A 15,353-nucleotide genomic window follows, 5' to 3' on the forward strand; every position below is an offset into this window, starting at 1 on the left:
AACCACCCATCCCTCTGAAGAGCCAATGTGAAAATGATTTCCTTTACAAAAACTACAGCACTCATGGATAATTTATACAAATAACTATTATTTCATAAACATTTTGTGTAGTCTGAGGCAGATGCAACATTCATTAACTTACAAACCTGAATTGACACTTATCATTTTCCTATCAATTTCTAACTTTGCACAATGCACAAAATACCGAGTGTCACCATTTATATAAAAAAGAGACATTGAGCTGGCTAAAAACAGATTGAATATTAGGCAATTAGGAAGGCAAACAATAGCAAATTAAATTAGTGACATTTTAGCATGAATTTATTCCTAGTTTTACAGGAAAAAATGTTACGAACATTAATGACTGTATATAGATCACACTTTGTTACACAATAAGTAATTTGCATTTCATTACAGCACTCCTGCATTATCACAGAATAAAAAGGCTCCTGTTTGTTAATTGCAACAATAATAAAGCCATCACAGTTAAATAAAAAAAAAACACTCATCGAAGAAACTGAATAAAACACTCGGCATTGAAGAGCTTCTTGTATAAAAATTACAAAGATGAAGAAACATAACAACAGCACAGCAACATAAATGCAAAACATTTGGATTCAACAGAATGATGAAAACTTCGATGTCATCTGAGCAGAATATATTAGCTGGCGTAAATGTTTACTGAAAGCTGCAAGCTAATTCAAGCAAAATATTTATTTCCTTTGCATAAAAAGCAAAGAAAGCTAAATTCACCAGAGATAAATACTTTTCAGGAAGACCCTATTGAATTTCATCCACAAACAGCCAGCATCACGAAAAATATATATACATACTGACTTTTGTACACATGTACTTGGTCCCATGTAGCACAACAGCTGGTGCACCCATTTTGAATAGCATCTAAAGCTCTGAGATACAAAATACTTTGATCAAACAGTGTATAATGGTTTCAAAAATATAATCAAGTACTCGTGAGAAAATGAAACAACATTAAGTTTAACAGTTGCCTAAGTTTCCTAAAATAATGGGTTAACTTGTCACGAGAAAACAAAAAATCGTTTTCCATAAGTTATACGACAGGAGCACAAATGCCATCAGAATATTAGCCTCTTTCTTGAACATCAGACTTCACTGAACAATAAAATCTTTATAGCTACGCATTGACTTGAGCTGTTTTCTGATTCGCCGAGCAAGATCAGACGGCTGCACCAATACGGACACTTCTCCTCCTACAGCACCGAGGCGCATAGCAGGCTCTCCATCACGGAAAAATGGATTTAGTGGTCTAGAGTTCACTTCCGTCAACACCCATGGGCAGAGAGAGAGGCCGTCAGCCGTGGGAGCCTTCGCAGGAAGACCCGCACGAGCAGCTGGTCCACTGGGTTCCACAGTCTTGATCTCAGCCGTACCCCCCTCTAGTACAAGTCCTAAACCTTCTGCATGATTCCCTGACCCAGATTCCAATGGAGCATCTCGTCGGATGGCGTAAACTCGCCCAAAGGGGATGCGACGAATTAATAACTCCACCTTGGAAGTGAAGCAGAAAATGAGCCGATGATGAAGAATCCAGGGGAAGACTTGGTGATACTGAGTGTAAAATCTTTTTCTTTTCAGTGATAACACATGCCCATTGGGAAAGGAAATGTCACTCTAATCAAAATAAGGAATATTTTAAAACAGTACAATTAATTTCAAACATTCCAAGTACCGGAAATTTCTGTAGTCCTAATTTTTTCGTGAGAGTAGTTTCTTTTCACCAAATCCGTATGTGCAAAGTTTGTAGAAGATCTCGATTATTGGTAGGTAGAACCATAGAGGTTCTCTGGGAACGATCCTTTGGCTTGGCAACACAGAAAGCAGATTCACAAAGCAATCACAATCGCGGTCTAAGGGAAACTGATTTCGTGAGATAATTCTCACAACATTCTAGTTGACTCATTGAGAGTCCCTTTTTCTCCATCCCTGCAAATTTTCAGGGATCATATCAACTTCCCATTTTCAAGTTCCTCTACTTTTCTCCATATCTCTTATCTGAATCTTACAAATTTCCATTAATTTATATAAATCTTAGAAGGTGAAGAGGATGAATAGGAGGACAAATGACGAAGTGCTGTACATGGTGGGTGGGGAGGGACAGCTTCTAGATGAGATATGGAGGGGACAGAAGGTATGGATGGAGCGAGTACTTAGTGGGTAGGGCATGTTAAAAACAGTGTTAACACTTTGAGTGCCGGCCACTAATTTTAAAGCCCTACTGAAAAATCCAGCCATTTTGACTAAATTTGTACATTTTTTAAAACATAAGCATCAAAAATATATTTATATCGAAGTATATTTCAGTAAAAATGAGACTTTTCTCTTCTTTACAAATGAGTTGAATAACATTTATTGCTAATTTTTAAATATATAATTTAACAATGAAAACCTACTGTTTTTGAGAAATAAAAAAGTTGCAACACATGATGTACCGCCATAACATGCATAACAATTTTTTATTACACTCAATTTGAACCATTTAAAGCATGGAAATCATAAAAAAGCATTGTTCCAAGCAAAGCATTATAAATCCTGGATGACCAAAAGGGTCACTGCACCCTCAACGAATGGTTCTTTCCGCAAAAGACTTTTCACACCAAGTGGCCTAAGATAAGGATGCCGGTAGCTGCAGAGGACTTTTCGTCCTCAAGACATTAAAAGAACCCTTTTTCCATCGAGGATTTGATTTTTGAAATAACAGAACCACTAAGCAGTATTGTGGAAAAGTACCATGAGGGAAATATTACGGCTTCACGCGTACAAAGCCAATTAAATAGAAAGACGTAATATTACGTCCATGACAATCTTCAGAAAGATAAACAGGACGTAATATTACGTCCATGGCACGCAAAGTGTTAAGGCCTGCTTACATGGTACATTAACATGTACAAGTTAATGTACATTTGCGTGAATGATTTTGGTGGACCGGAACATGTACGAATGCATGAACCAAATTAGAACAGGTTCTAATTTCCGTTCACGCAGTCGCACAAGTTGGGTGGTTACACGGTACATTTTCGTCTTCATTCACGCATTCATACATTTAGACATTAACCCGTACGTGTTAAAGTATCATGTAACCAGGCCTTTAGAGGGTAGAATTTTAGGTAAAAGAGGGATAGGAAGGAAAAGCATAGATTTTTTTTAGATAGAATGAAAGAGAGTAGGACTTATTGTGAATAGAAGAGTGAAGTGCCTGATGGAAGGGGAGGCTCCCAGAAGGGTCCGGCGAAGAAAGGAGAAGGTGAAATGGACAGGGAGGAGGAGGAATGACAAAGTACTGGACGTGGTGAGTGAGGAGAGGCAGCTTTTAGATGAGATACAGAGGAGACAGAAGGTATGGATGAAGTGAGTGCTTAGCGGGGATGGTATGTTGAAAACAGTATTAGAGGGTAGAATGTTGGGTAAACAAACGGAAGGAAGGATGGCAATTTCGTAATAACGAACATTTCGATTGGATTAGCCCTTACGTCGGGATGAATAATTTGCTTCATAAAAACAAGAACTTTGTAATAACGTTGTTTGCAATAGCGAGAGTATACCTCTACACTTTGCCAACTGAGCCGCCTCACCGAATGATATTTTAGATTTTTTTCAGTTTTATGTGGGAGTTGTTCAGAAAATTCAAAGTAGGATTTGTAGTAAAATTAAGTGATTCTCATATGAATATAAGCATTAATTTTCCTGCAATGACAATCTTGAATTTTTGAACTACTGAGTGGATACCTGTTTCACAACACAAGAGACACGTGCTTCTCCAAAAATTTAACTGTTAATAAGAAATTTAAAAATGAGGGGTATTGAAAGGCATTCGTTTTTACCAAAGAAAGGACAACTATACAGGGCAAAATTAAGAATTTCCTTTTCACTGCATTTCACGGTAGAAATATTTATGGTTAACGCATGTTATGTTTGTACTGGAGACAAGAAAACTGAATGTGAAAGCACTTGAGTAGAAAGAGGCACCTATGGATTAAAATCATGGACCACTAGAAAAAATGACCATAAAAGAAGCCTATGAGACCTGGTGCTGAATGTGGAAGCTGAAGGTCAAGGGGATGGATAAAGAGAGAAATGGAAAGTACATAATACAGAGGGAAAGGAGAAAGAAAGGCTGTGTGAATCACCATAGGTCAAAGATGAGTTTAATGGGTTAACCATATCATGCATCACAGGAATCATTTTTGTGGGCGAGATAAATAGGATAATATTGAAAGGATAAGTTCCCTGCAGAAGACCAACAGGCAAGTACATACTTACACAGAGTAAGTCAATGAGGATATGGGAAAGAAGGTAAAACAAAATTGGCATAAGAAAGACAGAAATCAGATGGAAAATCAACCCCAAGGTTATATGTATATATCATAGCCCAGGGGCGCAGCTAGGAATTAAGTCTGGGGGGGGGGGGGGGTTGAAGGCGCAACTAATACTGGGAGTTTGGGGGTATGGAATACCCACCAGGGGAAGCGGGAGGGGCAGGGGCCCTCCCCCAGAATTTTTTTAAAGATAAATGGTTCAAAATGGTGAGTTTTACGGCTTTCGGAGGGATATTTTATTAATTTTTTACATTATTCTATAAGTAATATTAACCCAATTAAGTAAAATGGATTAAACTTAAAAATTTCTCTGAGTTCTGGGGGGGGGGAGGTTTTATCCCCCAAAACCCCCCCTTCGCTGTGCCACTGTCGTAGCCTAAACATGAATTTACATAATAACCATAGGCAGATTTAGGGGGAGGCACGGGGGCATGTGCCCCCTCCAGACGCTTAAAATATAGACAATATTTTTAATATAGTTATCATTATGTTTGTTTAATTTTGTGCATTACGGAGCCTCAATCATTTAATTCAATATTAATAACTTTCATATCAAAATAAAGAGAATATTTTATTCAGTAATAGTTGTATTTTTTTTTAATTTGAAATATGAGAAGACCTATCAGACCTCCAGAAAAAAATCCTGGATCCGTCCCTGATAATAACTATTTATTAGGGATGGATCAATTCACTTTTTTGGTTCTCAGTTCCACCAGTCTTGAACTTAGAACTGGACATGCAGCCGAAGCTAGAAAGAACCGGCAATGAAATAATTTGTGCAAAACCCAATTTTAATTCTTTTCTTAAGCATACTTGACATCATTTATTTTGAATAGGGTGACGTTATGATTCCAATCATTTTTAAGATAACTTGACGAGTATAGTTATGTGCCTTTTAAGATAACAAAAAAAATCATAGATGGATCTTAAAAATTAAGCAATTTTAAGGTAACACCTGATTAAGAGCCAGAAACAAGAGCCAGGACTGAGACCAAAGGTCACAAACTGAATCCCAACGAGCAAAATGCGGAACTGACCTATCCTTTCCATATCTATTACTAACTTAACATTCATGCATAAATGTACTTAGCACACTGATATGTATCAACATATACAATTAATGGTAGTGGGAATAACTTGGAGGAAATTCTTCATCATAGGAGTTGAAGAAATAAAAACTTGGCTTTCTTCCACATGGTTATTTATTGTGACTGACCATGGTTTCATTACAGCATAATATTATCAAGGTGGCCTTGATTAACCTTGATAATGTTACGCTGTATGAAACCATGGTCGACCACAATAAATTACCATATGGAAAAATCCAAGATTTTATTTCCTCAACTCCTATTAACAGATAAGTCAAGGGAGACTTACATAAAGCCCCGTAGATCCTCTAATCAGACGTTGGGCATCGACAGCATTAAGGACTCGAACTCCACAAACACTGAGCAGTTGATCACCAAAATGAAGGACATTATACAAAAGAGGTCGCTCCTTCTGTTTCCACCCAGCTACCCTGTACAGATTAGAAAGCCAACAACACATATGTACATACATGTATAAAAAATTTGCACACAAAGGCAATGATCGCATCGTGATGGGTTTTCAGAGAGATAATAGAATTTGAGACAGCTTTTATGGTATCCAGAATGGATAATGCTTTCACCTTATAAATCATACTAAAAAGGGTGAAATTAGATGAAAGATATAATTACATACTACATATTTCACATTAAAAATACCTAGTAGAGAAATTACATACATACCATACACTGCCAAGAGCATCTACTAATGCTATGGATCCAACACAATCCTTCCTTCGAAGCTGCAGGCGAACACCTCCAGGATGGGACATCTCTTTACGAAGCTGCAAAACTTGCTGTTCCCTTAAAGTTAGTCGATGACCACTAGCCCCTGTCACAGAACTGGCCTCAGCTATGCTCTGAAGGAAAAGGATTCAAATTGCATTGCTATTATAATATTAATCAACTTGTTTGAGGTTTAGATTACTACATATAAGCCTCAATGGACTAACTTGTGAAAAACTGAACAGATATCAATAAGGATTCAGTACAAACCAATTTTTGAGTGACATTTTATTTAGGGTGCAGAGGTCACTTAAAAACTAACAGCATGTAACATTAGGAAACTATGGAATTCTTTCTATGAAGCAAAGCAGTTATCACAAACTGAAAAATGAGTGCAATGATACTTAATATTACTGAAAAATAGATGAAAGCCACATATTAAAAAATTAAAGATATTATTTAGTTATACCAAAATGTGCTAAGAATTATATCGAGACATTCAAAAATTTTCTATTTATTGCTACCCTACACTCATGAGAGTTACCTTGAATTGAAGGCATGTTCTTTTGATGGATGACATCTCAACTTTTCAACAAAGTGGGGTCATTTATCATGAGAAGGGACATGAGAAGTGCTTTTTATACAATTTTACTTTAACTCAATATAAATACGTTGTAAATAACCTTGATACAGTAAAACCTCTATGTAGCAAACCTCTTTACATTGTAAACCTCCATACATCATACCACCCCTTTGGTCCCGTCAGATTGACATGTAAATTTATAGGCAAACCTCTATATAGTGAACCTCTTTATCTCGTAAAACCTCCACTTACCATACCAAGGAGATACCCCCGAGATGGCCGAACCACCTCTGCAAATCGTACCGAGACAACTAGAGACCATTAATGCAGCCGCAAATACGTACACAGAATGAAACTATCAGCAATAAATGCTTCACACTTATTTTTTTCTTATACACCTTTAATATGCTGTCATTTTCATGTTAATCATTAGTTACGGCTATTTTGCTCCATATGAGAGCATACCTAACAGTAAATAAGAAAAAGTGTATCCAACTATCCTAATCAATTTAAGTGACTGTTGAATTGAGAGAGATTACATTGGTTCCTCTTGAATCGTGGTAAAAATCATGCGATAGCGCTCGCTTTCTGTTATTAATAAATAATAAATATATGTTCACTAATGCATGCGTTTGTTAGAACACATAAATATAATGATTTAAAAGACAGTAGTACCTTTCATTTCCGAAGGATATGAAAAAATGGTGCCTATCACTAAAACCTCTCTATAGTGAACCTCCATACATCAAATTGCCAAAATTTTGGTCCCCTCCATTACGATGTAAAGAGGTTTTTCTGTATTAAGTATTACCTGTCCAGGCTGCCTGTAGGGCTGAGGTGGAGGGAGCAAAGGCCTTCTGACTGTTGTTGTTACCACATTAGTAGTAACAGACACTGGGTTGGCACGATTACTTCCCCCTGTAGATGGAGCAGTACTTTCCACGTTGGAAGTGCTCCTGCTTGGTACCTCTTGTGTCGCTGGAGGTTCACTCGTACTTCTCCTCCTGCTTTGGCTTGCGTTCCCTCTCTCCTGAGGATGATGGTGTGGAATGGACACAGGGACAAACACTCTCTCATACAAACTTCCTTCCACACTTTCTTCATGCCCTTCTGTATTTACAGCAGGAGACCCCTCTGGTCCCCCTGCATTCCTACCCTCTTCACGAACATAAAACTGCGAGTTGGACAAGACGAGAGGAGAATCGATGGAATTTCGATCCCTCCCCTCGGGAATGTCGTAGAACTGAGAGTTGGGGAGATTGGGCCTGGGGGTTGAGGTCGGTGGGGCAATATTCTCGACACGTTGATGCTGTTGCCGGCGAATTGGTTGGGCATAAACCGGGATCTCTCTGGGATTGATGGAAGGGCTTGGATTTTCATTGATTTCGGGGCTGTCCCCATTAAGCGGTTGGGCGGGGTGGTCCCATGACTGTGACGTGGGTGACCCTTGAGATTCACTCTCAACGTTCGCCACGGCTCTTTCGACCTGGCCAAAGTTGAAGACTGTCCTTGTACCAGAACTGGTTATTGTGGGGAAGGCTAGTGCATTAACTTGTCCGTTCTCCTGGTTTGAAGCACTGACTTCAATGATGGTGATGTTAGGGGTCTCTGCAGATGAGTGGCCTTCATTATGTTCCAGAGTGGGTGTACTTGTGGAGGAAGTACGGGACACAGGCCGCAGGGGTCTGAAAAAATCAATAATAATTTAGAGTCATACACATTAACCTAAAATGTTTGACACGTAGTCATTTCCTATCTGGATTTTAGATAACACACTCAGAAGAGTATGGCAGCCAATAAAATATGTAAGTATGGGAAATCATTCACATTCCATAAATTTAGAAATGAACTTGTAATTTCCAATTAAAATTCTACTAAATAAAAATTCACATAGGCATTCACAAGAAACATCGCAGTGTCTCATGTTTTTCAAAAATGCAATGCAAAAAAATGCATACAGTTCAAACACAAATATTTCACACAGTGAAAAGACAACTGACAGTGCTGCCGGAAAAACAGAATGCACACAACTAGACATAGCCTTATTGGGATTTCCACCCCAATAGGTCCTAAAAAGAGGCCAATTATTATTTACTTAACATTTGTATCACGTTACGGACCAGCTCAGAGGACAATGCATGACTCAGGCATGAACATTTTTGGCTGCCATGAAGGACCTGACCTGGTGCTTAAGTGCAAGGAGAGTTTTTCGACTTGTAGGACCAGAGAGCAGCTAATCTTGCATTATGATTACCATGCAGTTTAAATGCAGAGGAAGTAATGCTTACACAAATAGACAGAACTTTATTTCAGCTTTTGAAAACTTGTAACAAATACTATAATTCATACCTGTTATAACCTGGAGGTTCAGATTGAGTTATATACAAAGATGTGGTGGCTGAGTTAACTTGAACCCTAGAAGTTTCTGGAGGAAAGAAATAATTCTCCTCTTCAGTGATGGTTTGGGGTACTGAAGTACCTATAAAAATAATAGCTCACATTAAATGGATGCAAAATGAAGATGACGGTTGACATCCTGTAGTCCTAGATTTCACCATCCATCTGATAGATACAGAGAAACAAGCATGCTTATGCAAATTGGTCTGAACATCCATATTTGTGAAGGCCTAGCAGAAACAACAACACAATGACCCATTTCAGTGATATGGACAAATCTTGCAAGCACATGAAGGAGGTGTTCCTCCGTTGCAATACCCAAAGAGACTGAAAAGTTTGTTCTTTTTTTTTTTATTCCTAAACCACTGAATACAGCTCATACTGGCCATTTTATATCGGGCTATTAAACAAATTTAACAATTGCACGTACACGAGTAACCATTCCCTGCATGGGGCAACCTATCCAGGCGAGACTCGAACCCACAACCTTTTGTTTTGCAGGTGATGACTTTACCCTGCCGCCACCGAAGCCAGCTGGTTTAAGTCCATCCACAAGGCGAAGGTAAATTGTTCCATCCACAGTGGCCATTATATACATTTTTCTCTTCCCAAAACAAAACTCCATTAATCATTGGATGAAATTAAAAGGAAGTGAAGAATTAAAAATTTGCTTTTGCCCAACAACTTATTCACATTTTGATGAAAAACACCCCACCCATGATGGTTGGCCGAACATCAATGATATCATTAATCACAGACTTCACTTTATTGTAAGTAGTTCCGTAATATGAATTTTTATTAGGTATTTTATTCCATAAATTTTCAATTAATGTAGAGGGGAGTAGCTCTATGGATTAATTAAGCCACTGATCTAAGGGTCCTTGGTTCAAATCCCATGTGAAGACTTCAAACAGCTCTACATAAAAAACTTCAAAGTGCTAGGCAGCACAGGGAAAGGAACTGGCCCATTTCGTTCATTGATTACTATGCATTTGTATGCAATTTTGCATCCAATTCCACATTACGGTCAGATTTTACTTAATTGTAACCTATAACTTCATTATCATACATGCCAATGTGTGCCAACACAAGCTAAACAGCCTATCAGAGGGAAGAAAGTGACCTACAATGTCACCCAAATTAATCCTCCTTAAGCTTCTAGAGCAAACAGTGAGTTCTCGGGCATTCATTCACTCTTTGTCACAAGAAACACATAAGTTGGGGGCTATGGTTGCATAATGATACTGTATGAGGCTTAAACTTAAGTCATGGCATATGAGTAAAAATAGGATCTGTGAGAGATTGCAAAGCAAGGTAACATTGAATACACGAAAAAAAAACATTACGCTGCATGAACTTAAAACGTTATCCACCTAGAAATTGCATCTATTGGTAACCAAATGCAATAAATGCCTCTAATCAAGTAGCATTCGACATTATTAGAGGGAAAGTGGAGAGTCGACAGAGAATAATAAAAATTCTAGATGAGGACACGTGATTGTCACATGCAATTCCCTGCATTATCTATCATAGATATACCCTGACTTTTTAACTCTAGCTGGTGGCCTTTTAAGTCCATTAATGATGGCAATGGATGAGAAATATGGGCTCCATAGAAGTTAATACTAGTGGAGCACCTCATTCCAACTCTGAAGTGGCACTTGGTGGTATTCATAGAATATTTCAGTCCTACCAAGTGAACATCAGTGAAATTCACATTAATCGCCATGGAAAAAAATTACCCAGTACTGGGATTTTTGCCATAGTAAGTAATATAAATTTTACCTCTGCTCACACAGCAGGAATGTTCCAAAATCTTTAAATGTCAAAATCTAAACGAAAGGAAAAAATAATAAAAGAACATCACCGACTGACTCACTTGTTATGATGAGTGGTTGAGATTCAAGGCCAGCAGCGATAGATCTAGGTCCATTGGGTCGAGGAGGGAGGGGTGAGTTGGGGTCTCGTGTGGGAGCCAGCGGACCAGCAGGACTCCGACACTCAGGCATCCTTGTGTACAAGTTCTCCTTAGGAGAGAGGATCTTCATTTCCCGCAGTTTGGATTGCAAGGTATCCACCCATTCCATCATCACATCCCTTTAAGTGCCATAAAAACATTTATTAGAGCTACATTGGAATTTCAGCAGAGGACCTTACATATTTATAATACCCAAAGGTTTTTACTGAGACAGAGAGATTGTAGAACAGTCCTTGAAAAAGAGGAAGTAATACTCATTATCCCAAAAATCAAATGTATAAAATTGTATCAGCTCCCATAAGTGGAGGGGAATTAGACCTTAGACCTATTATTCTCCATTCTATTTACACGTTGCGTACGAATGGCAAGAATTCTCGTCATTTTTTCCCCGAACGTTCCGGACGGATGACAAAGATTCTCGTCATTTAGGCGCGTCAACATAAACAATTTTAGAGCGTACAATACGTATTCGTTAGTAAGTATTCAGTTGTTGTTCGTTATTCATAATGAATTGATGCATCATAACGTTTGATTGGGTAAAGTCATATTCTAAACATTAGCTTACCCCGGTACGCAACGTGTTAATGAGCTAGGTCCTATTCCTGCTCCTTCTCCACTAACCTAATATATTTCCCCCTAACATGGTTTTTGGCATCCCCTCTCCATTAGAACGATTTCAAACCACACCATGTACCCATTTACCATGAACACTCATTACCATGAAATGAAATAAGATATAAGAGGAATCAGATTAACTAAGGGATTTACAAAGGCCCCTAGCATCGCTTATAATATGATGATCAAGTTATGAGAGGGAACGATGAAGATTCATACAGATGAGAGGGAAAAGGGTGATTTGATGAGCACTGGCAGAAATTCCCCAAAGGAGCACTTTTTAGTCAAAGAAAGGTATTAGAAAACAGGGAGCTTTTACAGCTGTTTTCTGATGTAACCATGCTGCATGTACAATAGTGATAAGCTGAACGCTTCTAACCCAGAGGTTGCTGTTCCTCACAAAACCAAATGAAACCACAGAAATGTGAAGGGAAATGTTTACTGATGAAATAAGAAAAGAAAATCATCAGATACATTCTGAAGAAAGAGCAAGCTGCTGAAGATAAACAAATTAGAAAGAGCATGTGAATTCTGTTTTCAGGGAGGTAAAACACATTTTCATGTTAGTAATTTTGAAAGATCGAGAGAGATGACAAGAACAAAAATCTGCCAAAAAGGAGGCACCATTCAAAATTATGACTAAAGCACAAATAAGCGAGGTAAAAATATTGGATGCAGGAAAAAGTGACAAACAAAAACATTAACTCTGAAATTGTCATCCAAACTTACCAAGTAGGGGCAATTAGGCGAACATGATCATCTGTGAGAGTGACGACAAATTCAAACTCCCCTTCGTCTCCTTGAGCACATATGGTGGGAGATACATGACGGCACCCTCCAAGTGAGTAGCTTTTCTCCGGTCTGTGGGTAGCTGCCACACGCTGGTCCGGATACATTTCCAAAAATGCCTCTGCATCATCGTGGACGCAAAAGACGACCCAGATGCGCTCTCCCTTCTGAAATAGAGGCAAAATATATGCTTCGTATTTCTTCCACATTTCTCACACAATTCGTTCAAAGTGGATGCAGGGAAATTAATATCGATATTTACTTGAGGAATTTAAGGAAAACTGAGTCACTATGCTGCACAGTGGAAGGTGTTTACAACTTACTTTCACGCCAACACTAGGTTTTCTGTCCGTGGGGGGTAACCTCTTCAGCCATGCATTTTTATGGATTTCTCTGAATATTATACTGTTGTGTGGAGGACCTCTGCGTTCTACAGTTCTGGGACTTCTTGAAGTTTCCCCTAAGGATGGAAAAGAGAATTAAAGAGACAATTTCTCACTTAAGAAAATGATCCTGATCAACATATAGGCATGATTGTGAAGGAAATTAATTTCATATCAGACATAGGGTTAGATCATATATTTATTTTACCTTCTCGTGGCACATTAGTGTTATCCTGAGAATTCTGAGCTGTCTCCATTTTCTGGGCTACGTTGTGACCGCATCTGGTTGTTTAGAGTCCATTTGAACGTAGCTATTTCAATCGTACTTAATTTATAAAACATGATTTACAATGATCCATATTACGGCTACCTAGAAACATGTTTGACATGTTCTTTGAAGCGTCTGTGAATGAAGACCATAAAAAACTGTAATAAATGACTCAATGGAATGAAAGCAGCCACTTAACGTAAATTTAACAGCCGATAGGGAAGAAATTACTTTCACAAGCAGTGGCATATCTCAGGAGAGTAAATTCACAAGAAAAATACGAACTGCTCCTTCATAATAATTCTATTTGAGGAAATAAATTAGATAAATACCATTCCTTTACCCCCAACAGCTGTCTGACCACCTACACAAAACCCTACTGGCCTTGATGACTACTAAAACAAAATGACTAATGATTAGCGCACATTCCAGCGCCTACTCAAACCGCACCGACCTCATCATTCAGGGAAAAGTTTCGAAATATAAATGGTCAAGATTTAATCTTTGGCATTAAACGTTACAGTAATGCTTAATTTTGAAAGAGGATTACCAAATTGGATTATGTTTCCCTACCGGTGAAAATTATTCCATTTTGAATCTTGGAATAATGCGCCTGGCAATTTCTAATTTTTTAAATACGCAGCATTTGCTTATTTTAAATTGTATGAACGCGATCAGTTTTATCCACTTTAATAGAGTATTTCCATCGATTTATTACAGATGACTGTTACTTACGAGTCTCTAGGCGAAGCGTGTAGCACTCGAGGAATGTTTGAGCACCCATAGTAGGTAAGTGGACTCAGGGCATGCCAAAATACATGGAATGATTATTAAAAGTGGTGCAGTCCCTTGCCTTCCTGAGTACCATCAATGAATGAAATTCATGTGTTTACCTACGTTTACTTACGAGATCATAATTCATTTAAAATATTCTGTTTTTGTAAGGAGAATTTCTATTTGTGGAATCAACATAAAATTGTTTAATTGGTTGAATATAAAACTGGGATGTACTGGTTTCTGCAGATTTATTTAACATACTCCGAAATTTATTCAAAATTCTTGTATTGCAATCATAATGTAAGCTTACAGCAGTCTATTTCTTAGGTACCTTGGGATAGGGATCCCTATCCCAAGGTACCTTTAGTTCTTTCCCCCCCCCCCCCCGAGGTTCTTCTTCCCTGTATTCTGCTTGATCTGTCCCAGGTAATAGTCCCTAATTGATCTTCATTGTAGGACTTTAAGGTCAATTTTTCTTTCCATTATGTTTCCCACATAACTGCTTTGTTTCATTTCATCTTCGGTGTACAGCAATCCATGCATAGCAGTGTTCTATCTTCTCCTATTCTTCTATAACCTTCTCATTTCTTACCCTATCTGCAGTGGTATCATGGGGCTGGAACGCCGTTCCATCACTGGCTAACAAAAAACATAATAGTCAAATAGCATTTCTATCAATTTTGGTGCCTCAAAATTTCTAATATACACATTCGTAACCAAAACAAATTAAAAAATAAAGTGTAAATAATAACTTGTAATAAAAAACATTCAGAGTAATATTTCACTTTTAAAAAAAGTTAATGAAAGTGCATTCCGGCACTGCTAATTTTGCCATGACATCATCACTGCTTAATTGTCCATTTAATCTTTAGCTTCCTCCTCCAGCACCAGCGGTCTTGATTGCTTCTATTCTTTTCTGATCTCTTAGGCCCCGGTTACGATACGGGCGGTGAGCGGTGAGCGGCGCCGCTCTGAAATCGGGCCTCATTCAGTTGCGTGTAAATCTACTGAGGGTGGGTACGATATGTTTGAGCGGCGAGCGACAGTGAGCGGCGCTGCTCAGTGCCGCTCATGGTTCCAAGTCCAGACAGATTTCTTTTCCTCTGCCGCTCGCCGCTCAGTAGATTCATCCTTCAGTGTAGTTGAAAATGTAAGCAGGGAAACATCAAAGTAGTGAGAATACGGCCAAACAAAGGAAGACTGAAGTTGAAAAGATGAGAAACCTGAGCGGTGCCGCTCGTATTGTAGCCACCGCTGCCGCTCAGGTTGCCACTCGCCGCCCGCCGCTCGTATCGTACCCGAGGCCTTATACTGATGGCCTGAGCCAGGACCGTACCAAGGAGTTCTGTCAGTGGGCAAAGATCAGTTTGCCACCCCTCTATCTGATCCTCCCTCCCTCC

At 38.6% G+C, this 15,353-nt stretch overlaps 1 protein-coding gene across 2 annotated transcripts; it reads right to left on the reverse strand.

Annotated features, from left to right (window-relative positions):
- Positions 1-303: 303 nt before the first annotated feature.
- LOC124156151 lies at positions 304-13,564 on the reverse strand. Of its 2 annotated transcripts, none has more exons than XM_046530506.1 (10): positions 13,509-13,564; positions 13,117-13,311; positions 12,849-12,985; positions 12,466-12,692; positions 11,023-11,240; positions 9,096-9,225; positions 7,558-8,431; positions 6,122-6,297; positions 5,730-5,871; positions 304-1,527 (listed from the first exon to the last, which is right to left on the reverse strand). In XM_046530506.1, the coding sequence occupies exons 2-10, from the start codon at positions 13,163-13,165 to the stop codon at positions 1,129-1,131; spliced, it is 2,352 nt and encodes a 783-aa protein (XP_046386462.1). In that variant the 5' UTR covers positions 13,166-13,311; positions 13,509-13,564; the 3' UTR covers positions 304-1,128. The 2 variants fall into 2 exon arrangements, with proteins under 2 accessions (XP_046386462.1, XP_046386463.1); XM_046530507.1 differs by lacking the exon at positions 13,509-13,564 and adding an exon at positions 13,408-13,477.
- Positions 13,565-15,353: the final 1,789 nt, after the last annotated feature.

The sequence above is a fragment of the Ischnura elegans genome, chromosome 3 (assembly GCF_921293095.1).
Source record: "Ischnura elegans chromosome 3, ioIscEleg1.1, whole genome shotgun sequence".
Lineage (NCBI taxonomy): Eukaryota > Metazoa > Arthropoda > Insecta > Odonata > Coenagrionidae > Ischnura > Ischnura elegans.

Coding starts and splice junctions, on each gene's coding strand:
- LOC124156151 (XM_046530506.1), bottom strand. CDS start 13,165: ATGGAGACAGCTCAGAATTCTCAGGATAACACTAATGTGCCACGAGAA. Junction 6,298..7,557: donor CCTACAGGCAGCCTGGACAG/GTAATACTTAAT, acceptor CTTTTCCTTCAG/AGCATAGCTGAGGCCAGTTC. Junction 1,528..5,729: donor GAGGATCTACGGGGCTTTAT/GTAAGTCTCCCT, acceptor TTCACTTCCAAG/GTGGAGTTATTAATTCGTCG.